This window comes from Penicillium taxi (genome assembly GCF_028828555.1).
Source record: "Penicillium taxi strain IBT 34144 chromosome Unknown utg000001l_segment0_segment0, whole genome shotgun sequence".
NCBI lineage: Eukaryota > Fungi > Ascomycota > Eurotiomycetes > Eurotiales > Aspergillaceae > Penicillium > Penicillium taxi.
This window is the reverse complement of record NW_026643203.1, coordinates 2,070,626-2,098,070: the sequence shown is the minus strand read 5'-3', so window position 1 is coordinate 2,098,070 and position 27,445 is coordinate 2,070,626. Positions and strand designations below refer to the sequence as shown.

General features: G+C 44.8%; 8 protein-coding genes across 8 annotated transcripts; 6 read left to right on the top strand and 2 right to left on the bottom strand.

Moving 5' to 3' along the window:
- Positions 1 to 578: 578 nt before the first annotated feature.
- N7495_000755 (uncharacterized protein) lies at positions 579 to 4,298 on the top strand (the record flags this gene model as incomplete). Its single annotated transcript, XM_057203425.1, has 2 exons — positions 579 to 4,008; positions 4,063 to 4,298. 2 exons carry the CDS (start codon positions 579 to 581, stop codon positions 4,296 to 4,298), a joined length of 3,666 nt encoding a protein of 1,221 aa, XP_057067498.1.
- Positions 4,299 to 4,961: 663 nt separating this feature from the next.
- N7495_000754 (uncharacterized protein) lies at positions 4,962 to 7,480 on the top strand (the record flags this gene model as incomplete). Its single annotated transcript, XM_057203424.1, has 6 exons — positions 4,962 to 4,981; positions 5,030 to 5,058; positions 5,109 to 5,318; positions 5,374 to 5,902; positions 5,969 to 6,612; positions 6,666 to 7,480. 6 exons carry the CDS (start codon positions 4,962 to 4,964, stop codon positions 7,478 to 7,480), a joined length of 2,247 nt encoding a protein of 748 aa, XP_057067497.1.
- Positions 7,481 to 9,912: 2,432 nt separating this feature from the next.
- gprM lies at positions 9,913 to 11,633 on the top strand (the record flags this gene model as incomplete). The annotated part of the gene is made up of 5 exons (XM_057203423.1): positions 9,913 to 9,982; positions 10,043 to 10,129; positions 10,192 to 10,346; positions 10,397 to 10,535; positions 10,588 to 11,633. 5 exons carry the CDS (start codon positions 9,913 to 9,915, stop codon positions 11,631 to 11,633), a joined length of 1,497 nt encoding a protein of 498 aa, XP_057067496.1.
- A 1,656-nt stretch (positions 11,634 to 13,289) lies between these two features.
- N7495_000752 (Zn(II)2Cys6 transcription factor domain-containing protein) lies at positions 13,290 to 14,982 on the top strand (the record flags this gene model as incomplete). The annotated part of the gene is made up of 2 exons (XM_057203422.1): positions 13,290 to 13,348; positions 13,875 to 14,982. The coding sequence occupies 2 exons, from the start codon at positions 13,290 to 13,292 to the stop codon at positions 14,980 to 14,982; spliced, it is 1,167 nt and encodes a 388-aa protein (XP_057067495.1).
- A 57-nt stretch (positions 14,983 to 15,039) lies between these two features.
- N7495_000751 (uncharacterized protein) lies at positions 15,040 to 15,636 on the top strand (the record flags this gene model as incomplete). The annotated part of the gene is made up of 2 exons (XM_057203421.1): positions 15,040 to 15,304; positions 15,356 to 15,636. The coding sequence occupies 2 exons, from the start codon at positions 15,040 to 15,042 to the stop codon at positions 15,634 to 15,636; spliced, it is 546 nt and encodes a 181-aa protein (XP_057067494.1).
- A 198-nt stretch (positions 15,637 to 15,834) lies between these two features.
- N7495_000750 (succinate:quinone oxidoreductase subunit C) lies at positions 15,835 to 16,260 on the bottom strand (the record flags this gene model as incomplete). The annotated part of the gene is made up of 1 exon (XM_057203420.1): positions 15,835 to 16,260. One exon carries the CDS (start codon positions 16,258 to 16,260, stop codon positions 15,835 to 15,837), a length of 426 nt encoding a protein of 141 aa, XP_057067493.1.
- A 1,863-nt stretch (positions 16,261 to 18,123) lies between these two features.
- On the top strand, positions 18,124 to 22,101 carry N7495_000749 (ATP-binding cassette transporter; the record flags this gene model as incomplete). Its single annotated transcript, XM_057203419.1, has 12 exons — positions 18,124 to 18,129; positions 18,179 to 18,455; positions 18,512 to 19,476; positions 19,532 to 19,694; positions 19,743 to 19,982; positions 20,036 to 20,234; positions 20,295 to 20,366; positions 20,440 to 20,490; positions 20,568 to 20,632; positions 20,686 to 20,870; positions 20,924 to 21,441; positions 21,519 to 22,101. Coding segments are annotated over 12 exons (3,324 nt in total), but the record flags the coding sequence as incomplete, so codon positions are not given.
- A 3,060-nt stretch (positions 22,102 to 25,161) lies between these two features.
- On the bottom strand, positions 25,162 to 26,370 carry N7495_000748 (uncharacterized protein; the record flags this gene model as incomplete). Its single annotated transcript, XM_057203418.1, has 4 exons — positions 25,162 to 25,930; positions 25,991 to 26,061; positions 26,120 to 26,133; positions 26,190 to 26,370. The coding sequence occupies 4 exons, from the start codon at positions 26,368 to 26,370 to the stop codon at positions 25,162 to 25,164; spliced, it is 1,035 nt and encodes a 344-aa protein (XP_057067491.1).
- Positions 26,371 to 27,445: the final 1,075 nt, after the last annotated feature.

The window sequence follows — 27,445 nt, the reverse complement described above, 5'->3', positions numbered from 1 at the left end:
CGTGTCAGAGTATGGAGTGTATATGTAGATCTTCATATAACTGAAGATCAAAGTGATGTTCTAAGGTTGACGAGATAGAACGTTTCGACTTGGATCCAAGGAGGGTTCTGATCAAAGACACAGGTCAATGAGTATTTCTTTGTACGTCGTATGCCGTGTTAGGTATCTTTGCGTCGTTAGTGATTTCTTTAGAATACAGAAACAGACCCACCACGGAAGGCTTTTAGTTTTGATACAGTATTATTGTAGTGGGTCCCGGGGCAAACGGGCTGTAATTTATGTAATATATTGTATTTTAAGTACTAAGCGTAATGTTATTATTTTCCCCTTCCCGCCCCTGTTCTGGCTTCATTCCACCTTCTCACTTCATTCGTTGATTTTTCCAGTTTTTCTCGTGTTTTCTTTTGGGAGGATTGGGTCTTGATATGCGTCTCACATTCTTTTGCATTTAGAACCTTCCATGCCACACTCACTACTTTCCTTTTTCAAGTTGTCTTTCTTCACTCATACACTCTCTTAACCTTCCTTGACCTCCTCCCTATTAGAGCCTCTTTTTGATTGTCGTCGCACCCGAAACAATGAGGGTTTCTTCATTGTTGGGGTCCGCGGCGGCTGGCATGTCTATGCTTTCTGTCTTGCATGTACAAGCCTTGACTTTTGATGCTATTTCAATCCCAGACCTGGATCTCTCTTCTCTGGGTCGAGTTGCTATCACTGGTGATTTTAATGGCGTCTCCCTTTACCAGTATGAGGGGCAAACTGAAATCACCAAGCGCGATGGTGCCTCCATTCTAACCCCCCTACCTAATGGCATTTTGACAAATCTATCCTCCGCCGACGCGCAGATCCGATCCATGTGCTCCTTTACGAAGAAGGATGGAACTTTCGCGGGCATTTTTGTTGGTGGTAATTTCACGACTCTTGGCGGTGTTGACTCACGCGGCGCCGCTCTTTTCAACCCAAATTCCAGCGTGGTAACGGCCTTGGACGGACTGAATGGTTCGGTGTCGACCGTGTTATGCGACCAGGATACAAATCGTGTCTACGTGGGTGGAAACTTCTCATATGGCAACAACACCAACGCCGTCGCATGGACCCCCGACAATGGTTGGACAGATCTTTCGTTCAAGGGACTCAACGGGCCGGTGGACTCGATCTTGAAGGCGGAGAATGGCCACATCATCTTTGGAGGATCTTTCAGTGGACTCGGAAACTCCACCAACTCCACTTCTAACTCTACATCCACAAAGAACCGACAGACTCTCAATTTGCAGAATGCCACCATATCTTCCGATGCACTATCCTCCTTAAGTGGCTACGAGGACCCCAAGAATATCATCTGTTCGACTAGCGGCAAGGCGGCCGAGGGCAAAACATGGTTACTTGAAGATTATGCCCCTGGATTCTGGAGGGCAGACTTTGGATTTGATTTTTACCCCACAGTTGTCCGCCTCTACAACACCCACTTGGATGGACGCGGTACCAAGACATTTTCTTTCAAGGCTCTCCCGGATGATGGCATCATGAATTTGACCTATACGGATGGCTCAGGGAATAAAATGGCTTGCGATCAATCTTGCACGCTTTCTAACAGCACAACAGAGAAGTACCGTGACTTTACCCTAGTCAACCCTGTCGGAATGAAAGGATTTGAAATCAATATTCACGATTACTACGGCCTGGGCGCTGGCCTGAACGGAATTGAAGTTTTCCAGGATCGGATCATGGCCTATGCAATCGACGAGTACAATGAACCTACTTGCGCTGGAATCAAATATCCTTCCCAGTCGACACGGACTGGCACCTGGACCGTCAAGTCTGAGACCTATATGTCTGCGCAAGTGACTGATTCAAATTCTGATGACATTTCCACCGTTTTTGAACCCGATGTCAACGAATCTGGCAATTACACTATTCTTCTGTACACCCCCGGTTGTACTCAGGATGATACGTGTGACTCCCGCGGCCAGGTCAACGTCACTGTCACCGCCATAAGTGATACCGATACCGAGTATTCGAACCCATCGTCAACAACTATTTCCCAGACGAACGAGGACGACAAATACGACCCAGTGTACACTGGGTATGTTGATGCCAGCAGTGGCTCATTCCGACCCCGCGTTACCCTCAGACCCATCTCCGGTCAGGGTGATATTACTGTTGTTGCCTGGAGTGTTCAATTCCAGCTGCTCTCCAATTCTACATCGTCAGAATCTTCATCGTCGTCATCTTCGAACTCGACAGGAAAATTGAACGGACTGTATGACTATGACCCGACCTCTAAGACTACCGCCAATGTCGGCAAGTCAGCTATCAACAAGGCTGGTAAATCACTTAGCACAGATGCCTTGGTCACGAGTTTGGCTGAGGAGAGTGGCGTGATCTATGTTGGTGGTGCTTTTTCTGACAAGGACATCCATAACATTATGTCCATCACCGACAGCAATGCGACCGCATTATCAGGTGGTGGCCTGAATGCGGGAGTACAAGCCATGACTATACTTGACAGTACCTTGTATGTCGGAGGCAATTTCACAGACACATCCGATGGTGGCTCCGACGGCCTTTATTACATTGCCTCCTACTCATCCTCTTCGAAGGAGTGGTCGGCTTTGGGTGAGGGTTTGAACGGCCCAGTTGACACGATTTATCCTATCCAGTTGAATGTGTCGTCTGAGGTCAATGGAACTACGATTGCTGTAAGCGGTCGTTTTGACCAAATTCGTGCTTTTGGCAGCAACTCCGCTATTTATGTCCCTGGCTTCGCTATTTGGCTGCCTTCCAATAAGACCTGGCTCCAGAGTCTCAATGTCACTCAGATGGAATTTGCCGGTCAGCTATCAGCAGTGACTACTTTTAACGATACATCCATTCTTGCAGGCAGCTTGTCTACGGCTGGACTCACTGCCTCAGATGCACTGTGGCTGCAGAACCCCTCTGACGATTTGAGCGTGCTTCCCTTGTCGATGAATATTAACACTACTGAATCGCTTCTTGGACTGGTTACTGGTACATATGACACCGATTCTAGTCGCAATTTCACCATCTTTGGTGGCCAGTTCAATGCCAAGAGCAGCAATGGGTCAACCATATCCACCATTGCCTTCCTGAACGGCACTGACGGCAAGGTTTCCGGTCTGCCTCAAGGCCTGGATAGCAACTCTACGGTTATTACGATGCTGGCGTACAATGACACACTCTTTGCCGGGGGAAACATCACTGGAACTGTTGGTGGGTCTAGTGTGAATGGTTTCGTGACATACAACTTGACTACCGAGGAGTTTACCAAGACCCAGCCTTGGCGGCTTCATGGTGACAATGTCACAGTTAACGCCATTGCTCGTCAACCTGACTCATCGAATATCTACATTGGAGGTAGCTTTGATTCAGCTGGTTCACTTCCTTGCGACACTGTCTGTGCTTTGGATTCAACTTCTGCTTCATGGAGTCAGCCCGGTGTGACAATCAGCGGCACTGTCCTAGCCCTCAGCTGGGCAAGCTCTACAACTCTGTATGCCGCCGGAGATCTCGATGTTTCCGGTAACAGCACTGTTGTTGCTACATACGATACAAAGTCCCTGGCTTGGACTGCTCTTCCCGGCGCATCCAAGTCCGCAATGCCTGGTTCTATTGCCGCGTTTACTCCTGCTAGCCAGGACAATTCCCAATTCTGGGTTGCCGGTACAGCGAGCAATGGCTCAGCTTTCTTTTTAAAATACGAGGGCTCCTCGTTCAGTTCACCGGGCAATATGTTCTCCGAAGGTACTGTCATTCGTGGTTTGGAGATCCTCCCCATCAAGGATGATCATTCTTCGGTCTCCCTTTTGAACAACGACCAGAGCCTATTGATCATGGGCCAGTTGATCATCCCGAACTTTGGAAATGCGTCTGCAGCGCTCTACAACGGCACTGCAGTCACACCGTTTATCCTTTCTTCCAAATCAAATGGCCAGGCTGGAAGCATGTCCCAGTTGTTTACAGAGGGCCAGAACCCATACAGCAGCAAAAGTGAGTTTCTCTATTGTCGTTAATTCCTGTCGAGTCTTGTTAACCTGAAATTAGCGAAACATCATTCAAATGGCATTGTGGTCCTGGTAGCCTTCTGCTGTGCACTCGGCTGTGTCTTTGTCATTGTCGCTGCCGGTATCGTCATGAACAAGATCCAGCGTCGTCGCCAGGGTTATAGCGCTGCTCCTCAAACGTTTGGCACCGACCGACCGACCGATATGCAGCGTGTGCCCCCCGAATATCTGTTTAATTCTTTAGGACACGCCCATCCGGGTGCTCCTACCATCTAATAACACCACTTTTCTCGACTCTCTCCTGCACAAAACTCTTATCCCCCGTGTGATACTTCTTTTTTCTTCTTTCTTGAGCCGTGCCGCTTATACCCCTTCTTGTTGTAACTTCTAATGTTTGATTTGCTGGCCCATATCCTGTTTCGCGCTGGTCATTCCCGCGACGTTTGTTTGACTTATTTTGAGGAGTCTGATATTGTCGTTATCAAATCTACCTTTTCCCTCAAATGGCTTCATATGACCTGTATCTATTAGCGAACACGTCCTGTGGATGTCAATAATATTTTTTTTATCTTAAGATATACGTACTGTGTGCGTTATAAATAATTTAGCTAGTATTTTAACAACTTCTAGTAGTGATATAAATAGAAGTTGGGAGTAACGTGACTAATTGATAAAAGTGGCATGATCTGCTAAATGATGAACATTGAAAATACAAGCCGTGGTTTAAATGGTTCGCCAATTCCTATGTCCTATGCGCCTGAAATTCTAAATGTAAACTGAAAGCCTGGAAAAACTGATATGAATAAGATTGAGAGAAGAAACAAGAAGAGACAAGTGTGGGGGCCATAACTTCTGCCCCCCGGTCACCTGCTTTTGTCCCCGCAAACTCCAGATTTTCGATTTCGGTTTTCTTCCCGGTTCCACTGATGTTCGCCCGGCATGCGCTCTCGAACTGGCTGGTAAGCATAAGTACTGTAGTGAACGGCTAATGCTAAAAATGATTATAGCTTGACATGCCGTACTCGGAAGCTCAAATGTACCTCATCGTCGCACTTCCATCCCTTCCCAGCTAACTTAACTCTACAGGTGATGAGCAAAAGCCTCAATGCTCACAATGTCGCAAAGGCGGTCGAGAATGCCGTCCTAGTGAGGGAATCGTCTTTCGCCATCAGCAGAACGCATCTATGAATAATGAACTCGGAGAACCACCTGAGGGTCGAGGGAATCTCAAAGGCTTCTATTCATACAAGAACACGTTCGATAAAGATAGCGTTTGGCTCGATGTACCAGAGCGAGGTACGATAACCAGAGACACTAGTTTTGAGGGAGCCATATGTTGATCGATTCAAAGTCGTTTTCGTTGATAATTCCGACCCTTACGTCGATGATCTCGAGGCCTCCCTGGCTGAATCGAGTGCAATGGCTCTGGCCCAAGCGCAGTCGCAAAGATGGAGTAGTGGATCTGGATCGAGGGCAAGCGATACAGATTCACATAGTATGGACGCCATGTCGACGGTCGTAACCCATGATCGACTTCCATTCTCTCCCTTAGACCACCCCTCCGTCTCCGATAGTGTCTCGTATCCTTCTCCGAACCGACCGCGCAGCAGTGCCATGCCCCCTCCGAGTTCGCCTTCAATAGCTCTCTCAGCAAACAGCAATAACACCAATATTAACTTTCTCCTTAACCCGTCTCAGTCGATATCACCGCCGGTCGACCCCATTATGCAGACATCTAGTCAGAGGCGTACATCACAACCCCCAAGGCATGCTCATGCTCTCTCACGAGGCTCAATAGATCACAAGGTGGATACGAAACCTGAAACAGACTTTGAAGTAGCTTTTCTTCTGCGACATTATTCCAAAGGGCCGGGGCTGTGGTATGATACCCCCACTGTACCACCGTGTGGAATTGGTAAATAACTGTTTTTCTTCTTCTTTTTCAGGATGGACTTGTTCGACGAGGGGACTTATTTTGCTTCAAATGTTCCCGTGAGAGCAATTTCAAATCCCCTTCTCAAATACGCCGCCTGCGCATATGCTGCAAAACAATTGGGTCGAGTCAGGGATGCCCGGGCTAAGATGGGTGAATGCTCGCGACAGGCCATGATGGAGGTATGGCCTGATAAGGATACTAACTTTATGTGGGTGGGGGCCAAGTATTATGAAAAGGCCATTCAGTTGTTGATGAAGCAGCTGCAGCCCGACGCAGAAGGCCCACCGCCATTAAGCACACCGGAGGCTTTTGGTCAGTGGCAGGCAGCTGAACTTTGCGAAGATGGGCAGACTCATAAGCGCCGGAGACGCTTATCAAATAGTAGACTTTCACGTGGTGTGCATTCAGATGAGGTACTGGCTGCAACCGCTATCTTGTCAGTATATGAATTTCTGGATGCAACGGATCCTGCATGGAACCGACACCTGAGCGGCGTCAAGGGTTTGCTCGACGTCGCTGAGGTCGGCATTATGCCGCTGGAGTCGCGATCCTCGGACGGGGACAGCCCCTATCATTTAATAAATAAGTCTCGTCTGTCCAAGGCGCGAAGAGCAGCATTTTGGAACTTTGCTCGCCAGGATTACCTAGCTGCTTGTGAGTGCATTAGTTCTGGTTTTGTGGGCCATTTTCACTGACAAAATCCGCAGTCATTAATGAATGCCACACAAGGCTGAATACTGATGATCTGATCCTTTGGACGGAAGCTGGCCTGCATCTAGACAGCATGGGTTTTGTGCGTCCTAGCAACACTACAACCCCAGGGTCTGAGAGCGAAGATAATATGAAAGAGGATCAGATCTGCAATTCGCTGGTCTGGATTCTGTCCAAAATAGTCAATTATATTAATTCGAGCGAAGGCCTGAGCCTGAACGACGGTCAGTCTATCGATAACGGGCCCATGAGTGTTTCGCAACAAATGCTTTTGGAGCGATGGTATCGTCTCGAAGCCGAATTAGACACATGGTACAGTGGATTGCCAGACACATTCCGACCCAGTGCCCGAATTGGACCATCGTATCTCCCGCACTGCAAAGAAGCTAAGGACCTAGCGACACTGCAGGAAATATGGCACAGTATGCCCATGTGCGCATCAAGCATGCAACATTACCACATGGCGCGTATTCTGCTCCTCATCAACAAACCTGTCGACTCGACAAAAAGTCGCAGCACAATAACTCTGCGACTTCAATCGTACCGCTCAATCGAGGTTGAGATTGGCGCTCACAGTCGCGAAATCGTTGGCATTGCGCTTTCTCGCCCGGATGGAAGTGTCCGGATTAATTCACTGCAGCCGTTGTTTGTTAGTGGGCAGTGTTTGAGTGACCCGCGCGAACGTCGCGTTACAATTTTCCTTTTGCGTGATATCGAGTCGGACCTTGGCTGGGCCACCGAGTATCGGGTTCAGCAGCTGCTCAAGGAGTGGGATTGGGATGAGAGCTTTCTTCATTCGATAGAGACCTGATAAGCTATTACGCTGATATAATAATGATATTTGTCACTCCAAGCATATTCGTATTTTGCAGAGTACAATGCAACCTTGGAAAATAGTACAACGGAGAATCATCGACATTTAACGTCGACATTAGCCAACTAGAGTATTGGCGAGCCGAGGAAACTTAGAATGTCTCTGATCTGAATCTGCCTGTAGACATGGCAGAGGCCGAATGCCCCAGGACATTGAAATAAGGAAAATGCAAAGGAGAGCCATCAGAGCTCGATAATGAGGTGGAAGTAGATATAACGTTGGAATAACGTTGGAAAAGGGGAACCACCTGATTTTAAGGCGAGAAGAGTTTAAATAGAACTAAAACGACCCTCTTCAATATTTCCTTAATGAGAATTCCCAACTTGATTAACTTTTACAGGGTCTCGGTGGAGTTTCCTTGCATTGAATGTTTCCGGCAAGTCTTGATCTGCGGTCCCAACTCGCTTAGCGATGGTTACCCTAAAGGTTTAGAGATCTTCTGTCTTCGCCTAGATAATGTGCATAATATTTTCAGCTAGATATCATTAAACTACATAGTGATAACGATCATAATTCAACCAAGTCACCGGCCGGTCTTGACTCTTCCCGCCCCCACTAAACGGGATCTTCATACTGTGGCAGGTTATCCGAAATAGCCCCGCATGAAGACCGAATATTCGGGCTAACAAACAGGCAATCCGGTGAATTATCATAAGGAAGAGAGAAGGTACGGCGATGTTCTGAGACCCCGAACCTCTGAAATATGGACAGCTCGGTATTTGCCCTGGTCATTGACAGGGACGTTAACGTTGGGACGAAACGTGCAGACGGGAAGTGTCCGTGGATCACGATAGACCCGTTTATTAGCTAAATAGTTATCCAAGCTACTGTAGTAAAACTGAACTCCATCTCCGCCTTGAGTGCACATACATAGCATTCGTGTCCGTGTTCTCTGGCGCATGGATATCTGCGGATTTCGTATTCGACCAGTTGAGTGCCAGTGAGTGCCGGCCAAATGAGACATAAGAAGTCAAGGTTCATGGTTGGAGGAGCTCACATTTCAACACGAAAGCCATGTCCTATGGACCACCTACTGCATGGATGCTCAGCTTCAGCCCTTGATGGCTGGCTGGCGGAAATAATATGGTTTATCAAGTGTGACGAGTGTTGCACGATAGCCTATGTCACTTAAAGTGATACACAATGACATATCACGTTATTGACCCCTCGTTCTGATCCAAGCTGAGCAGCTAAAGTACGTAGTTGAGGGGCTGACAAAAGGACCCGATATCGCGATGTTGATAGGTACTTGTTTTCATAACCCCGCTGACCGGGATACCAGTAGAAAATTTCAAAATCGAGCGAACTAGAGCCTGTTCCATCTGTTCAATCAGATATCTAGATTGTTTAAAATGCCTGTTGGAATTGCAATTGGCTCCATAATGTGGCGAATAGCGGCAAAGATCACAGCTGAGGTTGAGACATCAATGGTGATTGGGCACCTTTGGCGCAGGATTTACTGCAAAGACCATGCACTCTTCGCACCGACTACGGGGTAGTCAAGACAGTAGTCGATTTGAATGACTTAGGACCGAAGGTCGAATAAGCGGGTATTCAGGGGCTCAGGGGTGGAAGGTGCATCTTATCCGCGTAGCTAAACAGGTACCTTTGCATAGTCGGCTACTATGATCATACAATTGACATGTATCCAAAATCTCTCCGAATCGGGGAGGCCCAGAGCTGCGGGACAGGCAGCAGGATCAAATTAAAAACGGGGTGGCGTTCCAAAAAAAAGTACAAGCTAAATCCACCTTGGTATCATACTTTCGTTACCCGGCCAGCTGGTATAGTTATTCAATCTAATGCACCTAAGTATGAACTGAGTCTAGAAAGAATTGACAGCTCTTGACAGGTCATTTATAAATGGACTTACGATGTCCTTTAGTTAGACATACTGAAACTGGATAACAAGGAAGCTTACGTAGATGGGGTGCAAAGTAGAAAAAATGAAGATCTTAACCCCCCTGAGCCATCAACGCCCATCTAAATTCCACTTTTTTTTCTTTTCTTTTTATAATCCTGACAAAACAGTTCCAGACCAAACCAAGCCCCACTAGGTATAATCCATTGCTTTTAGTGCTGGGTGCGACATGCTTGATCCAATTACAGACAGCGCTGTACATGTGCTCATGGGCCGTGAACTGACCAACTACAGACCCCTAGTTAATCCACTAATACAATGTCCACTTGGGTTCGAGCACTGGAGTGCATGTAGTACTATCAAGTTTACTCATAGTCTTCTTATTTTTATATCGGTCATACCCAGCGCCTGCCACTGGATTTTTCTTTGCCCTACTTTCTCCGTTAAATTAAATCTCTCTTTCTCTTAGAGATGAGGATATGCCGCATTTGTTCATAACCTTTTCATCATGGCCATCTTAAAAGGAGAATGTCCTAGTCCCTTTTTACAAGCTTCCCTGTTCCCAGAGGTTGGTGGATGTATGTGTTTACGTTGCTACTTCTTGAACCTTGGAACTCCCCATTGACCTCCTTCTATAGACATCGACGGGAGATACTGCGCAGAACTCTCTACCAATCTCACATGCTGCATCCCATGTCCTCTTGCTGACTGGAGATATCCCAACGGTCAGTCAGTGGCCAGTGGCCAGTGGCCCACATTGGACTCAAACTAACAAACATCTTTACAGATACCTCGGCAAAAGCCAATATCGCGGGTTGGATTAGTGTCGCCCTACTACCTCTTTGTATCTTCCTTCTGACCTCATACGCCGTTCTTCCTGCAAAATGGACGAACCGTCACTATCTAAGTACATGCATTACTTTGGGCATCTTCTGCATGGAGGTAAGTCAAGTAGAACGCAATATGAGGAGCCATCGCTAACAGATCCGAAGATTGCATTCATTATCCCCCTCGGCGCAAAACCTGACCTATGCTATAATGAAATCACACCGAACGATATGTACTCCAATCTCTCCTGCGCTTTCTCGGGATCTCTATTACTATTCGGTGGATGGATGGTGTGCATGTGGAGTATGTCTTCAAACTATCAAGGATAACAACAGGGCCACTGACATATTGATAGGTTTCATCCGAACGATCGCGTTTCACCTGCAGGTGTGCTGGGAAGTCGTCTTAGGACGAAAATTTATGTGGGGAGCTTTCGTTTGTGGAATTGGCATCCCTGCCATTGGAATGACCGTGATGCTGGTATTAACCGGTGTGTCATTCCGATTTGGGGAAGTCTGTCATATCAATATCCCCCATGGACTGCAGGACTACTGGGCACCTTTGATGGCATTCACAGTCGTGTCATTGGTTCTACAGCTGTCGACAATGAGCTACTGCATACACATCTATCTACGGTCATTTTTCGAAAAATCCCATACCCACAGCTCCTCTGGCCTTCCCTCATACGCATCAAGCGTAAACACTCAGTCCGCTCGCCAGACTTACCGCCGTATTCGCAGTGTACTGAAGCTGCAGTGGCGCGGAGCTGCCCTCGTGTTGATCATCATCGGCAACGTGATCTTCTTCTCTGTCATATTTGTCAAAATGGACAAAGAACTGGTTCTCAACAGTACCAATATCGCCAAAGCCATACCGTGGCTAGAGTGTCTTGTCGAAGGTACTAGCACAGAGGAATGGCAGGCATGCAGAGGCAAGGCGGCAGGTATAGGACCCAACGAGGCGACTCTACTCGCCCTGATCTACCTCTTAGCTCTAGTCGGCTTCTGGAATTTCATCCTCTTTGTGCGTCCATCCATGTTTGTTGGCTGGGTCGAACTGTTCAAGAGCAAGTTTACGAACAATCACGAGTTCATCTCAGTTGATGCACACGGTCGCCGTGCTGATAGCAAGGGCTTCGAGATGCTTACGAGCCAGGTCAAAAGTCCTGAGCCAGAGACGTATATGCGATCGCCCACTCCTTCCGGCATAGTCGGGCACACTCTCAGCACCAGAACCACCCCGAGACCGAGCCTTGATGTAAGGACTCCTATGGTCAGAGAGGCGCGGTATGTCCGCCCGTCTATGAGCTTCTCAGCCCCCAGATCACCGTCGGCTCAGGCCCGGAACGAATGGGACCCTTCATCGTCATTCGCTCCGGGTAGACAAAAAGAGTCGAATTAAATTACGAATCCTGATCCTTACAGCGTATAATCGCAGTGTTACAGAAAATGACTAGGTAGTATCCAGGCGTCAGGGGCATTCTTTTTTACAATTATTTTTTCTTCTCTATCTTACATACAGCTAGTACTATACCCAATTCATACATTTCTACCCGTTTTTCAGATTCTACTTTGTAAATTGTAGGCTCTCCCGTATTCCATTATTGTACATATCACGCCTTAGATGTAGTACTAGAACCACGGCAAACCCCGCGATGACGATTGCATCGATCGGTCTGTGACACATCATCCTAAGGACCTTGGTGATTTTCTAAATCGCAAATCCATTACGCTTGGGTCATTTCTGTACCGAGGAAGTGGGTTGGTAGGCCCGGTCCGGTACTCCGCAGGATGAAACACAGGCCAGCCCTAATGTGGAAAATCGCCCGTTCCTTCGGACCTGCACAAGCGGGGGAAATTTCCAGACTTTCTTCATGTCCGTATGTACCTGGACTATCTACTTACTCTAGCTAGATTTGTCGTCTTACCGAATGTAGTGCTTCTGTCTACCTTGCTGCCGAAGCTATGATCATTGTGGAGGGGGCTTGAACACACGGGATCTATACGTAAAGATGCTTCCTATTCTAGAATCTATGACCGGTGAGGTTTAAATTGCTCTATGGATTTGACGGCTCCACCCAACATCTACAAAATTGCGTCGGCTGAACGTCAACGAACTACTGAAGCTTGTTCCCGAGGCCAGTGAATAATAACAGCTAATTCACAACGTCTGCTCTAGCATTGGATTATATTCGCATTGATTCAGCACCTACGAACAGTCCTCTGGGTGTGTAACTAATACGTTTTCCATGTATTTACGCCTATCAATGTGAATATGGCCAATTATGACCTTTATAGAGTAAGAATAACTACCTTGGTATAGTATTTGTTCCGCCCGTGATCTCCTGTCTGCGTCATAGAATTTTTCGCATTTAAACCGGCGTCGAACCTTGGAACGCGTGTTCTTTAATTTCCCCGGTCAGAAGCTTCATTTTTTTGCATTCTTCTAATGTTGCTGTGGCATCAGACGAAGGCTCCACTAGGTAATAACTTAAAATTTTATTAATAGTTCCTGGGTGACTAAATCTATTTAGGATCTATAGTAACTAACTTATTACGCATATTTATTCTGTGCTAGTTGAATAGTGGAACGATTCGTCACCCCTATACAACCCCTTCAAAGATTCCTAACTTTGAAGGCTCAATCAATCATTTAGCCTATTACTTACCAAGCTCTTCGCATTCAAATTCTAAGCGAAATTGCGAATCTCTTCTAAACATACCACGCAAACTTTGGAAGCATGGACTCAGTAACATCTTCTCCCGTAGCAATATTAGCTGAAAACCTATAGGTGGAACTCAGCCCTAAGTCCGCCAAGAGTGATAAAATCTATTGAATAATAGTGCCTCCTGGTGGCTCGAGGGGTAAGATTCAAACGGTATTTTTGAGTTCTTGCGTTATTAGAATAAGTTACAACTATGGTAGCCTCTCGAACTGAATCGAAAATACAGTTTAAGCATTGGAAACTGCTTTGCTATTGTTGTAGCTCTTCTATAATATTGTAGTCAATTTGCTTATCGTCGGTTCTGTGATGACGATGCATGCAAATTGACATGTATGGAATGCCACTCGTCGTTTAAGGATATCACCGTGATCGTTTCAGCTCGCATAACTAGGTTCGCTTATGTGAAACTGTGATAAAAAGCGTTCCAGACAGAAGAGCTCATAGAAGATAGTTGAGTCTTGGAGACTTTGAGAGAACTGAAGATGAATCTAGGTAAAGAGACCAAGATTTCTTTTCATAGATGGCAGAAACTATCTCACCGCCAACACCTCAAGTCATAGATTGATGTGAAAGTTTCGAATTACTTTCTCATAGTCACTAACGTCCCGAGGTCATGTCAAGCTCATGCTATCGGTGTGTCACCTGCAATAAAACCTACTCCAGTAAAAACCACCTCCGACGACATGAGGCGTCGCTTAAGTCATCTTGAATGGACCGCCAAGCACAGGCTTGACATTTCTCCTCAGATACACAACCTCCCATAGAATGTCAATTCTGCGGTCACAAATATTCCAGACGGTAAGAGAGATGAGTCGACTGAGTATTTAAGTAGCTGATGACTCAAACTTGCATAGTGACGCTCTCCGAAGGCATTTCAAGAGTTGTGCTAGTATTGGAATTCTCCAGGCCGAACCTAGTAAATCCGGCCGCCCACGCAAGGCATGCGACAATTGCGCCAAAGAGAGAATTACTTGCGATGGAAGTCATCCATGTAGTGCTTGTCAGTCTCATGGCGTTCATTGTACCCGCCAACGTCTTGCAAATCATGATCATCCTGAGCCGGCTCAGCTATTATCAAATGTTCCGGGTCTTTCCACTGGAAAGCAAAGCATTTGCAGTGCTTTGCAGTCAGATGAGCAAGATCAGGACAAAGTACGTAGTGTACCGTTCTTACTGAACTTTTCACGGTCAGGAAACAGAAATCTGGGGGATGTCAATCAAGTTCTTTCGCAACTTTCGGCAGCAGAGTCCCCTGACGAAAATTCGAACTCTGCATTACCAAGTCATGAGATTGAGGCCGATAGAGCAGACCTGTTCTTCGAAGAATCATGGGAAATCTTCTTCGGTTCATATAAGAATGATGCACAAACTCGAGGCTCGCCACTAGCAAGAGGATTGGAAGACCCAGATCAACGCCAGATGGCAGCTATACAGATGATTGATTGCATTACCGGAATATGCCATGACTGCAAAAGAGCTGAATATACTCTTGATGCTGATAGGATTCGAGAATTCTTCTCAGAAGACGCTGTCTACAACTTTATAGAGGCCTATTTTGAGCGGACTGTCCGTCCGCGGTCTCGGATCGTATTAAAACCATATTTCGACCTCGCAACAATCTCCACTTCACTCCTTCTATCGATTTTTTTGATGGGAGCCATTTGTGGCACATCTGATAGTACTATCCAAGCTCTTGAATATGCCGAAATGGCGGAACGTGTGGTTTTTGAAAGTCCAGTGCTCCAGGCATTGATGCACAGAAAACAAGATGACGTAGAATCACTTCAGGAAAGTGAAATGGAGCTCATCCAGGCGGCAATTCTCATTATTCTAATCCAAATATCAAGTCCTAACACAGAGACACGGCATCGGACGCGGATACAACGATACCCGGCTCTCGTGTCGGTAGCTCGAGCTACACGTCTGACACAGATCAAGAATAACTGGCAAAAAAATGACAAATTGAGCTACAAAGAATTTCTGAAAAATGAAACTTGTATCAGGTTTGTTCTTTCAAGCGAATAAAATCCTTATGCTTCAACTTGTATTGACATTCTTAGGGCAATGAGCTCAATTACAATGATGGACGGTCACTTTACTAACTTCTTCAATAATCCTCCACATCTCATGGCCACGGAATTAAAATTCGATCTTCCGGTAGACGAGAAAGCAATTGACATCTGGGATGCTACAAAATGGAAGCTATGGGCAAACAAAGAGATGAAGCACCAGCGACCACCACCATTAAATCAATTTATACAGGATCTTCTTTCAGATAATTGGCCTGGCTTTGATGACCCATGCTATGAAAATCTTAGTATTTTTGCTCTATTTCTAGCTATCTCCGGTAAGTCATTGAAGCAATTGAATTTTGAATTTCAAAACTAATTAACCGAAGCTTTCCATCCGATTGTCTTCAGCGTGAGATCTAGTCTCTGCCATATGCCTGATGTAGTGAGACAGATTGAAAGAGCTCTCGTTCGCTGGATGACGTTATGGGAAAGGCTACAAGCCAGATTAAACCAAGATCAAATCTATCGAGCTGGAATTTTGATCCATGCGCAAGACTTGTGCATTTTTGCAAAGCTATTGCTTCGAACTCCATTGTCTGAAACTGGTGAGATTTCACGAGACTCGATGGCTCGTGTCTATGAACTTTTGAGGAATGCTCCGAAGTGACTTGCGATATGTCTCTATAATGGCTGGCGCAAGAATTGGCTCAGATCATTGGAGAAAAGGTCATAATACATTTCTATGGGATGGAAGAAAGAAGAGAATAAATCCTCATGCAGTCCTGGCTGGTTCACACTACGGCTTCACAACAACAACAGCATATAAGACAAAAGGACAACGGACCGAGAAATCGCCAAATACGCTTCAGAATTTATAAAGAGCCAAACCAAGCGAGGCACTCACACTGCATGCCAATACAATATAAGATGCCCTTCCACTATTCGTCTTGCTCATTAAATGTCCCGTGTCATACACCAAATGTTTGAGTCCATTGAACCCATGATATGTGAACGGAAATGAGACGCCAAACTTCAGTGCCGTCTTAACAACCAAGGGAAGAGATCCAAATGCTTCTGCCATAGGGGCTGATTCAAGATGCAGGCCCAGAGCTGGCGCAATTAGATACAGCGTTGCAAAAGTATAAAGTCCTCCGGCAAGCATGACCCCGGTGATGCGGTGCATCGCAGAAGTCACTGAGACATACTCCCATTTGTATATCTCAAGGTGTGGAGCGAGGGGACGGTTTCGACGCTGGGCTACTAGGCGTTCCTGGGCAGCTTCGGCTGTCATTTTCTGAGTGGAGATGCATTTTCTTTAAGGGTTGGAATAATTATGTTAATCTTTATCTGCAATTAATGCTAATAGAAATGGGCTGCTCACCGAGACTGTGCAAGAAGGAACGGAACAAAAGGAGTTTTGGCTGATAGTGGAAGTCGAGACGAGTTTCGCAACATGGCAGAGGTTGCTATATGGATAGATCCAAGGATTAGGGTAGGGTGGATAGGTGGTTTAGATCTTTTCTCTTACCATATCGATACATCTTGACAGTAATAGCAGATTGAAATAGTGAATAATAAAAAGGGGGAAAGGATGAAGTTCCGGGATTTTCCTAGGTGGCTTATAGCAACGCATGATATTTCTAGATCTACTTGGGAAAATACCCACCGGAAAATACCCACTATCAAACACAACAAACAGATTGTGGGGTGATCAGGAGGCTTAAAAGTCGCCTGCCCAGATGGTTTCCCATGTTCATTGTCGTGACTCCAAGCTTCCAAATTTTTATTTTCTTTGGGTTTGAAATTGGAGTTTGAATTGATACCTAGCTTGATTAATACTTGGCTCAAAGGTAACATATAAATAAATAACTCAAAGAACAAAACCAACTGAATGTCTGAGGATGGGCAGTAACTACCTATAGGTATAAAGGTCCCAAGGTCATCAGGTGTGACCAGATTGGCTAAGATATCCGTCTATCGCGTACTTCTTAGCTTATTTTTAGCTTATTGGTCATTGGATCCGCCTCTGGGCCTCAAGGCGAGAAAGGTGTACACTGACGAAGTGTTTTCTTTGCTCGTTTATGTCACTTTTTCCATACACAGTACACACTCAAATTTCAATTCACTTTCGTGTTACACATTTTATTTAGGTATATCTGATCAAATGTCTTCTTTTAAGTCTTGGATACAAGGCTTGTCCGCAATTTTCGAATTGGGTTTTATCATCTCTTTACCCCGCAGAATATGGTCCCTTCGACTGTCGCCAGAGAGAAACTTCATCCCACGACAGGCAAAAATCAAGCTAGTAATTTTTTACTAAAAGATAATTTTTGAATGATATACTAACTTACATCCTTTCAATTCAGGTTCTTGCTATGATTTTTGTGGCCACTCAGACAACAATACTTTGGAAGAGCTTATTAACACCCATATTTTCACAGCTCATGCTTTGCAAAAATCTTGTTTCTCTTCTAGCAGCAATTGGAATGTTCGTTATTGCCTTTTGCGAGAAAAGCAGAAATCAGCTACCATGGCGCATCCTGACATTTTATCTTGCTTTCTCACTGGCCACAGACATTGTTTCGATCTTTCTAGGGCGGGATATGTTAGATGAGACCTGCACATACCTGAAAACAGGAATGGCATTTTTGAAAGTAATGTGGTTAATTACAGATATTCAGATTGATGAGCTGCCTGCTGAACAGGTTAAATATTCCGACGAAGAGGCTGCTAGTATTGTCAGTAGTGTATTTTTCTTGTGGATTATTCCTATGCTCAAGAGGGGGTATAGCACGAAACTCTCATTGCAAACTTTACCTGAAATTCACTTCATGCTAATGTCCGAGGCCCTGCGGGAAAAAGCACTTGATATATGGAGCACACAAGGTCAGATATTTGCAATAATCCACCAGGACAGAAAGTGACTAACATAAGTCTCTTCAAAGAAAATCCGTCCAGCAAATGGGCATTACCATTTGTGTTATTGAAGTGTCTGAAATCTGCTTTGATATCCCCTATAGCTCCGCGAATATTTCTCATCGTATTTCGCTATCTGCAGCCTGCTTTCATTGGTCTTGCGATTGAATTCGTCAAGAATTCATCCCCTGAATCTGGAACTCACCTAGTACTTTACGCAGGAATTGTTTATTCTGGGATGGCTGTAAGATTTGATATCTTGATTGGAAGGCGATCTTATCTGATTATTTAAGGTTTCAACAGCAGTTTATAAAAACCGGATCAATCGATTGCAGGTCATGACTCGAGGAGCTGTGATTGGTCTTCTTCACCATCAATCTTTGAATATTTCAAGAGATCCTGAAGATTCCGAGGTACTGACTTTAATGGAAACAGACGTTGATAGCATAATATCGACAGGGGAAATTTTTCACGAAATCTGGGCCCAAATTCTGGAAGTTGTTATTGGAACAACAATGCTTGCTGTCCGTGTACACTGGCTGGCACTTTTACCCTTGATTGCAATTTACGGTAACTATCGCTCTTGCTTGAGATAAATAGACATTAGCTTAATTGAACTAATTAAGGAATAGGCTGCTCTCACATGAGTAGGTTCGTGGCACAACATCTACAAAGCAAGCAGAAAGACTGGAATGTTGCGACTCAAAAGCGTATTGCAACCATCACTTCAGCTTTAGCTGGCATTAAAAGCTTGAAGATGTTGGGAATGCAAGAAGCGATCGAACATCAAATATCGGATTTGAGAACCCAAGAATTGTGCCTATCAGAGAAATTACGTTGGATTAATGTTGCCTATAATGCGAGTGGTAAGAACAACCCTAAAATGAAATCCCTGCACCGTTCAAAGCATCTGACTAAGGGCTTGAAAATGTTGATAGCAAACGCACTGGGTATATTCGCTCCGGTATTGACACTTATTCTGTATTCATTCTCTTTGAAGGATAATACTCTTCAGGCCAATGAAGTCTTCACATCCGTTGCTCTCCTCGCTATGGTTACACACCCAGCTAATATGGTCATGACTCTTGTCCCGCGCGCTATTGCTGTTACTGCGAACTTTTCTCGAGTGCAAGCCTATCTCAGTAAGCCACCAGTTGAAGACTTACGAAATTCCAGCCATCAGCCATTATTACTCGACAATTTATCGATCAAGCTTGTTTCCCGAGGAGAACCAATCCTTAAGAATATATCTCTGGATGCACGGCAGGGAGATCTTGTGGTCTGTGCTGGCGCTGTAGGTAGTGGGAAAACAATCCTAGCATTAGCTTTGCTCGGTGAGATTCCCACTACAACCGGAGCTATTTCTGTTTCATCAAGAGAAATTGCATACTGCGCCCAGAATCCTTGGCTTCCAAATGTCACAGTTCGTGACGCTATCTCTGGAAGGTCCAGCGGGCTGGATTGGAAATGGTATAATACCGTGATTGCGGCATGTGGATTGGTGCCCGATCTAGACACCTTTAGTGATGGTGATCTGACACGTATTGATAACAACGGAATGAATCTTTCTGGCGGACAGAAGCATCGAATCGTAAGCCAAATTTTTTCGAAATGAGAGCTTTTGCTAATACTTAAAAAATTGGAAGGCTCTTGCGCGCGCAGTATACTCGAGAAACAGAGTGATGATACTTGATGATCCGTTTAGTGCTCTTGATCAGAATGTGACGAACCAAATTGCAGAGAGTCTTTTTGGTCCAAAAGGAATTCTCAAACAGATCTCATCAACTGTCTTTCTGATAACGAACTGGAGTAAGTGGAAACAGATCCTTCAACTTTCTTCTAACTAACTTCTTGAAGCAAAGATATTTCCACTTGCGGACAAGCTTGTTCTTATTAGTGACATGAAAGTAAAACGTCAAGACCCAACAGATGTTAAACAATCACAATTAGAACACCCATCAGCTCTTATATCTCCTGAGATTTATCCGGACGAAAATCCACTTAAATCCACCAAGCCAAAGGAAATGGGTAAAAGCTATCGAATGAATGATGCAATGGATGACCTTTCACGAAAATCGGGAGACACAAACCTTTATTGTGCGATACAAAGCTTCTATTATCTACTACAATAAGCACTAATGAAAATACAGGGTTTTATCTCGTGGCAGTCGGTCGACTTAATGCCTTTTTGATTCTTGGTTTCACAGCGACGTACTCTTTCTTTTTGACTTTTTCTCAGTATCTCCTCAAATGGGCGATTGAGTCATCTCCAAAGGACCTATGGCTCTATATGAGTTTATATGCAGCAGTTTCAGTCATCGCATGGGCAGCCACTAGTGGAACGATGTGGTGAGATCATTGATAGACTAGGTATACAGATTGAGCAACTAATACTATATCTTTGGAAAGGTCGACCCAAATCAAAATTGCCATTCGGTCAGGCGCAATACTACATGCACAACTACTCCAAAAGGTTCTCGGGTATGGGCTTCCTTCTCAATTCACTCCAATGCCTTCTATTCCATTCGTTAAAGAACTAACTAGATGAATGAAGGGCACCATTGGCCTACTTTACCGAAACAGATATCGGTGTGACTCTTAATAGGTTAGTATCTGGTGCTATTTCATTACCTAAATAATGAACAAGCATTGGAATTTACTAACGAACTATCTTGAGGGCAGGTTTGGCCCGGACATCAATCTCATAGACAAACAACTTCCTCCGGCATTGGCAAATTTGAGCACCCGTAAGCCTTCATCTTCCGTTGCTTTTGATCTTCTTTCTAATATCTATATAAAGAGATTTTTAAGCTTCTGGCACAAGTCATGACAATTCTGAGCGTCCATCCTATGATAATAATTACGATTCCATTCTGTTCCATTTGTGTATACTTTGTCCAGCGAATTTACCTTCGAGCATCTCGCCAGCTACGCTTCCTTGACCTGGACTCAAGATCACAGCTATATGTCAACTTTCTAGACTCAGTGTGTTTTATGATCTCTTTCAATACTTAACTCGTTTAACTAAATTTGACTAGGTTAACGGTGCAATCACAATCAGATCATTTGGTTGGAAGAAAGATTTCAAGAGCCAAAACACCAGCGCGCTGGACCTTTCCCAAAAACCCTTTTATCTCTTGCTGAGCCTGCAATGCTGGTTAAGTGTTACATTAGACTGCTTGATCACGATTGTAGCAGTAGGTCTGGTTGCGCTCACTGTTATATACAAGAACACTACGACTGGGGCTGACATTGGGCTGGCTCTCAACCTGATTATAGTGGCTAATAGTACTCTCCTTAAGCTCGTTGAATCATGGACATCCCTAGAAACCTCGCTGGGCGCCATATCTCGATTAAAGAGCGTACAGGATTACGTGCCAAGCGAAGATCGCCCTTTTTCTACCATCACTCCAGGCCAGCACTGGCCCTTTTCGGGGAGTTTACGGCTGAACAATGTTTCAGTATTCTATCCTCACTCTTCAGAGCCAGCATTAGAGAAACTTTCTCTTGAAGTTAAAGAGGGTCAGAATGTTATAATAATGGGTCGGACAGGAAGGTATGTATACATAGCATAACGTCTTTGAGGATCTTCTTTTGTCAAAATGCTTGGCTGAAAATTAACGATACACGTAGTGGGAAAAGTACGCTGATACTATCACTACTACAACTTTTGGATGCTCGGGAAGGCTCAATACGGGTAGACGAAGTAGATCTCGCAATGATTTCATTGCCTGTCGTTCGACAACGAGGGTTCATTGCTGTTCCACAGGATGGCTTCAACATTCCAACCGTATCGCTGCGGTTCAACTTGGATCCTGAATACGTCAGCTCTGAGTCCTCCATAATTAAGGCTTTGAAGCAGACGCGACTCTGGCATAAGATATCAACCAGCGCCATGGGAAAGTTACAGATGAATCCAGATACAAATGACGAATTCCAGCACATACTGGACTGCCCAATGTCTATTTTTCTGCCCCTCTCAGCAGGAGAAGTGCAACTTTTTGCTTTATGTCGAACGCTGATTCGCGTCTGGGCAAGTCCATTGACAAAGCCCATCATAATCCTAGATGAAGCTAGCTCTTCGCTTGATTCAATGGCAGAGTCAGTCCTTTGCGAGATTCTCCGCCATGATCTGAGAAGTCATACTGTTGTTATCATTGCTCATCGTGTTGAGGGAATAATGAAGGCTATGAGAGCTGGAGTTGATTTGGTTGCGGTAATTAAAGATGGGCACTTGAAACAGATATCCACGATTGAATAGGCACACTTCATAAATTTGATGTTTGCATCTTAAGACCCGTGATTACATACGACCACTTTTATTTCATCCTTTACATTATTTATCCCATAACTCCATTGAATTCAGTAAAAGTATGTAAATAAACTATTGAATCGGGCGCTGTGGACACGTCTCTCTCCTATGCCCGGTTTCCCGACATATCCCACACCTACGTGGCCGATGGTCTGGTTGAGAAGAAGCCGGGGTTTGGTGTTGGTTCACACCATTACTATCTTCAGTACCATTAATTGACGCATCGATAAGCTGTTGTGCTTCCTGTAGCGCAAGACCATCTTCAACAACCATTCGGCGGTTAGGGCGTGCCCTTTTTTTCTTCTCTTTTATATTGGCTTTGCGAAGAGCGGCGATTTCCTGGTCTTTTATTGCCATATGTTGGTGTATAGCTACTGCGCCTTTCAAGAACTGGTCTAAGATCTGCTTTGTTTGTGTAGATGGCGATCGCGACACTGTACGTAATAGAGCATTGTGTTGGCGACGTATATCCTTCTGTGTCATTGGTGTCTTTAGAGTGTAGTTCTGGCTAGAGTCGCTACCCTGGGATGCTGGTGGTGGTGGTGTTGGCGTACGAAGCGAGATAGTAAGCTTTGAAAGCACCCTTTCTGGATCAAATGGTGTAATTCCAGTAGCAGCAAACGCACTAGATGCAGATCTAATAGCCTCTTCGCGCGCGATAGGGTACATAGCTAAGAAATCTCTCTTATCGATAGAGTTGAATCCTAGCTCCACTTTAGAGCTAACTAGCTGGCCATATGACCTCTTTAAAATGGCGAAACAGCCTACATCTAGAGGCTGTAAAAGATGGGATGAATGCGGCGGCATACATATTGGTATAATGTTGTTCTGTTGGCATATCTGGTCGAAATCAGGCGTAAGGTGGCTACCATGGCCATCTAGAATCAATAGCCTATATCGCCCCTTCGTACGTGTTATAGTAGAGGGGATGAATAGCTTCTGTAGCCAACGAAGGCCTATTTGGTCTGATGTCCAGCCATTAGGGCTTACTTCAAAGCGTGTATCAGGTGGTAAATCGACATTGTAAAACCAGCTTTGCATCATGTCTTTGCCCTTGAATATGATACATGGTGGAGGCGCCCAGCCAGTTGAATTTAGACATTCAATAGCTGTAACCCATTCGCGATTGCCAGGTTGTACCTTCTCTCGTCGGCCATAATAGCTAGCTCTAGTAACGATTTTGGCAGTGGCGGTTTGTCCCATCGCGAAACCAGTCTCATCATAGTTGTAAATATCGTCTTCATGAATCCCATTCTCGCGAATAGTCTTCTCAACTAAGATAAACCAATCGCGAATAATCTGAGGGTCTTCTTGTTTTGCGCGCTCAAAATTGTAACGTTTTGAATAGCGAGTTTCGATTTCAGGTGTACGTTTAATGAAGTTTGAACCCCAATTTCGTCCGATCGTAAGAGGTGGGTCGATTCCACGGTCGGCGAGTATAATGTTGGCGATTTGAGCGACATAATGAGGTCTAGGGGCAGATCCACGGTCGTCTAAAGAGAAAATCCATTTTAGAAGAGTTTTCTCTTCAGATTCAGTCAATTTATGACCATTTGCGCGCTTCTCGACGCGATATTCAACACCAGATAGGCGATCGTGGAGGGTTGAGCGGGGTACATTAAAGGTAGATGCAGCTTGGGTTGTATTGGTAATTTCGCCATTATTTAAAGCTTTAATAGCTAATAAGACCCTACCCTCCTGTTCAACCCGTTTCTGGGCTATTTGAGCATTCTTGGGTGGCATGATGGGTGGTTGAAAAGATAAGACATGTAAATGACGCGTGAAAAAAATGAAATTCACGAGTCGTATGTAATCACGAGTCGTATTTAACTATTGTAGTGGGGAGCCCTAAACAGTATGAAGGAAAAAGCGGTCTGAGACGGCAGAACCATCTGATACCATTCATCTAGAAGTTGTGATATTTACAGAATGTCCACCTTTACACACCTCTTCACTTTTTGACTCCCTACGCTTACTGAGCCTTCCCTTGTGATTGTGGTTGGTTTTTCCTAGCTGAATCGACCTGCACGTTCCCACCGTGCTGCCTAGAGCGTTCCCCATTTCACTATGTGTTTTACTCTAGTTATCGTCTAATCCAACATCTTCTGTCCTTTTTGCAGCCATGAATCCACTCCCATGATCAGTCTTTTATAAAGATTCACATTATGCAATATAATTGTTTTGATTTGCTGTGGGTTGCCAGACTCCATCTATCGGCATTTCGCGTCGATATTGCCACGTTCTGGCATTAAAGAAGAGAATTGAACCCGTAAGTGGTCTACCAAGAACACTAATAGATCTCTTCGCTGGTATCGGATTAAAAACTACAGAAAAGAGTATCTGGGACTGGCCTGAAGGCACGTGAATTTTCTTGCACCTATACTTGTTGGAAGTGTATCAGATTGCTGGAATATTGACACTTCGCCGGTCTCGACACATTAGTAACATCAGTCATAGGGTACATTAAAACCTTCAAGTTGGAGACAATCGAATGCATGTCCTTGAAGTCCGCTGTGCTTGTATAATGCATTTTGGCCAATCTTGAGCGCCTCGGCTTGTATGGAGTGAAAGCCCAGATGAGGATATCCTTCAATACACGGACAGTAGTTACCATCAGATTTCTCAAAGTCGAAACTTGTTCGAATCTGGTGACTTATAAGGAGGATCTATATGGGGCCCCTTGGTTTCCATCCATACTCCTGTATCCTGTCAAAAAAACAGACCATAAGAAAGGCTCAGCTACGATAGTACCGGTTTGAATCTCTGAAAAGACTACCAGTAGTAGTACATAGAAATTCAACGTTTGAGCATAGATTTTGATGATATAATTTGTTCAAAATTCCAAGGTTTTAAGCAAAATCCGAAAGAGGTAGATGATGTTATGCACAACGGGCTCATGTTTCCAAGACTATAAGCAACGATTGATGGTTGACGATTGATGACAAATGGCGTTGCTTACAGCAATCAACGAGCCAGACCCTTTCTAAGCAGACCCAAAAACCCAGAGTTCTCCACGGCAAGCTGGATAGTCCAGATGGAGACACCTCCAAAGTTTTTATTCTTCAGGTAAGGCGAAAGAGCAGTAAGGAGAGTTGGTGCATCGACATAGCCTTGGTTAGGTGAGACTGTTCCTGCCTGGCTACCAGGAACACCAACAAAAATCTTGGTTGTGCCGTTTCCCTGGCCACTCAAGGCCAATCCAGCTGGAGTCACCTGGTTACTGTCATCAATCTGCTGGGTAGTAATCGACTCGGAAGCCAACAAAAGCCAGGTTTCCAGATTGAAAGAACGCTTCATGATTTTCGATCGACTGTTCAGCTTGGTGGATCGTTTTTGATACCCAGCGGGAATCCCACAACCTGGAGCACCATAGAATTGCACGAAAATTGCATCGAACCAGTCAAGATGCGGAGTCAAAACGGAGCCCATGTTTGGGTCAGGGTACCAGCAGCCCGGTGCTGCTGTCAGGAAAAATTGTCCATCCTTGCCATCTTTTTTCCGGAGGTCAATGATCTCCTTAGTGAATGCGACTAGGTTGGACATAGGAACCTCGAAGTCGAAATCAAACCCGTTTGTTGCTAGCGTTTTTCCACTTGGTCCATATGCTGCGTAGAGCTTTTGAGCACTCGCCTGTGCCTCTGCGACAGTTGACCAACCACCCTCCATGTAAAGCGATCCCCCGAGAGAGACCATGATTGTCTTACCCTGATCCTGGCATCCCTTTACCTCCTCCCTAGACAAAAAGCATTAGAGATTTTCACAAAATAGATGATGCGAATGGATGGAATCTTACGCCGTAAAGTCTCCTCCCCAAGCAGCTACGGGTTCGCTGCTTAGTGATTGGATGAATGCCAACGGGATAATCTAGACTTATTAGCTACTCAGGTGAAAATCGATATCTCGCAGACGCAATGTTTCATACATCGGTAGTGTTTTCTGAGCGGGACAATTAGTTATTTGAAGGGGACAATTAGTGTCTGATATCTACTTACGTGAACAATAGGTTGACAAAGAGCCCCCATCTTGAGGTGAAGTGTTAGCCTTGCGCAAATAGGAGTAAAGAGTTGGTTCTTTCATACTGAAGTATCCGGCAATCCTTGGACCGTTCTCAAACACAGTAGAACCCTTCACCGCAACGAGGACCGTCGATAAAACAACGCTCTTGAGCCACATATTGTAGCTTAGATAGCTTCAGATAGCTGAGAGGTTCAGAAATGGGAGATAGACACGAAAGCTCTGCTCGGCTGAAAGAAATGATATAACAAAGATGGCTGGATAGATAAATAAATAACTCTGAAATGAAAACTCAGATGGGCTTTCAGGTTGATATAACCCCCGGGTCAATATGAAGACTAATTACAGTACCAAGTAGTATTAAGACAACCCTACAGCCAGCCCATGTCTGGCAAATGTTGCGTTTTATCTGGAACTCACCTGGGCGCAGCCTGATCCTTTGGACCCTAGTCTGATCCTTTGGACCCTAGTCTCCACTTCTTGTTTCATTCGATCCCTCAGAAGTACGTTCCTAGGGGGAGAACACGAGCTATTTCAGATCCAGTGCATGTCATTCAATGTTTCCTTGCAAAATTGTTCTAATGATCTATTTCACTCACCTTAAGTTCACGGGTATCACCTCACTGACCTTGGAAGCCTTGGATTAGATATTTATGACAACCTTATGGTCCCCAGTCACCTTCAATTCTTTAACCTTGGAGCATTAATTCTATTTTTAAGGTTTGATTACAGAAGCTACGTGCTTTAATCCATGGATGCTGTCTCTTTTACCGCAGTATATTTAGTTTTTTTTTTTCATTTCGGCAGCACTCTCTTCATTATTCTCTCCAATAAGGCTTTAGGCTTTGAATATGCGCTGTATACTTCCTACTTCGACTCTTTAATCTTGAAGTTGATGATAATTCTTGACGATTTTGTGGTGGATAAATTTAAATTGGAGGTTTGACATGGAGACAGCAAGAACTACAAATTAAAATAAAAGGTCAATTAGCAATCATCAACAAACAACATCACGGACCTAGTATTCAATATGAGACCACTGATGCTAGTAAATAAGCGCCGACATACAGCCAAGCAGGATACAGTACAGAGGCAACTACCTAAGGTAGGTGGAGCGATAATCACTACCGAGGTCCTCGTATTGACTTCTCGTTACATAGAAAGCCGCCCTGACATGGATTTGGTGTAGCTTCTAATCTCTGACTAAAAAATCAATACTTGAGACGCTGAATCG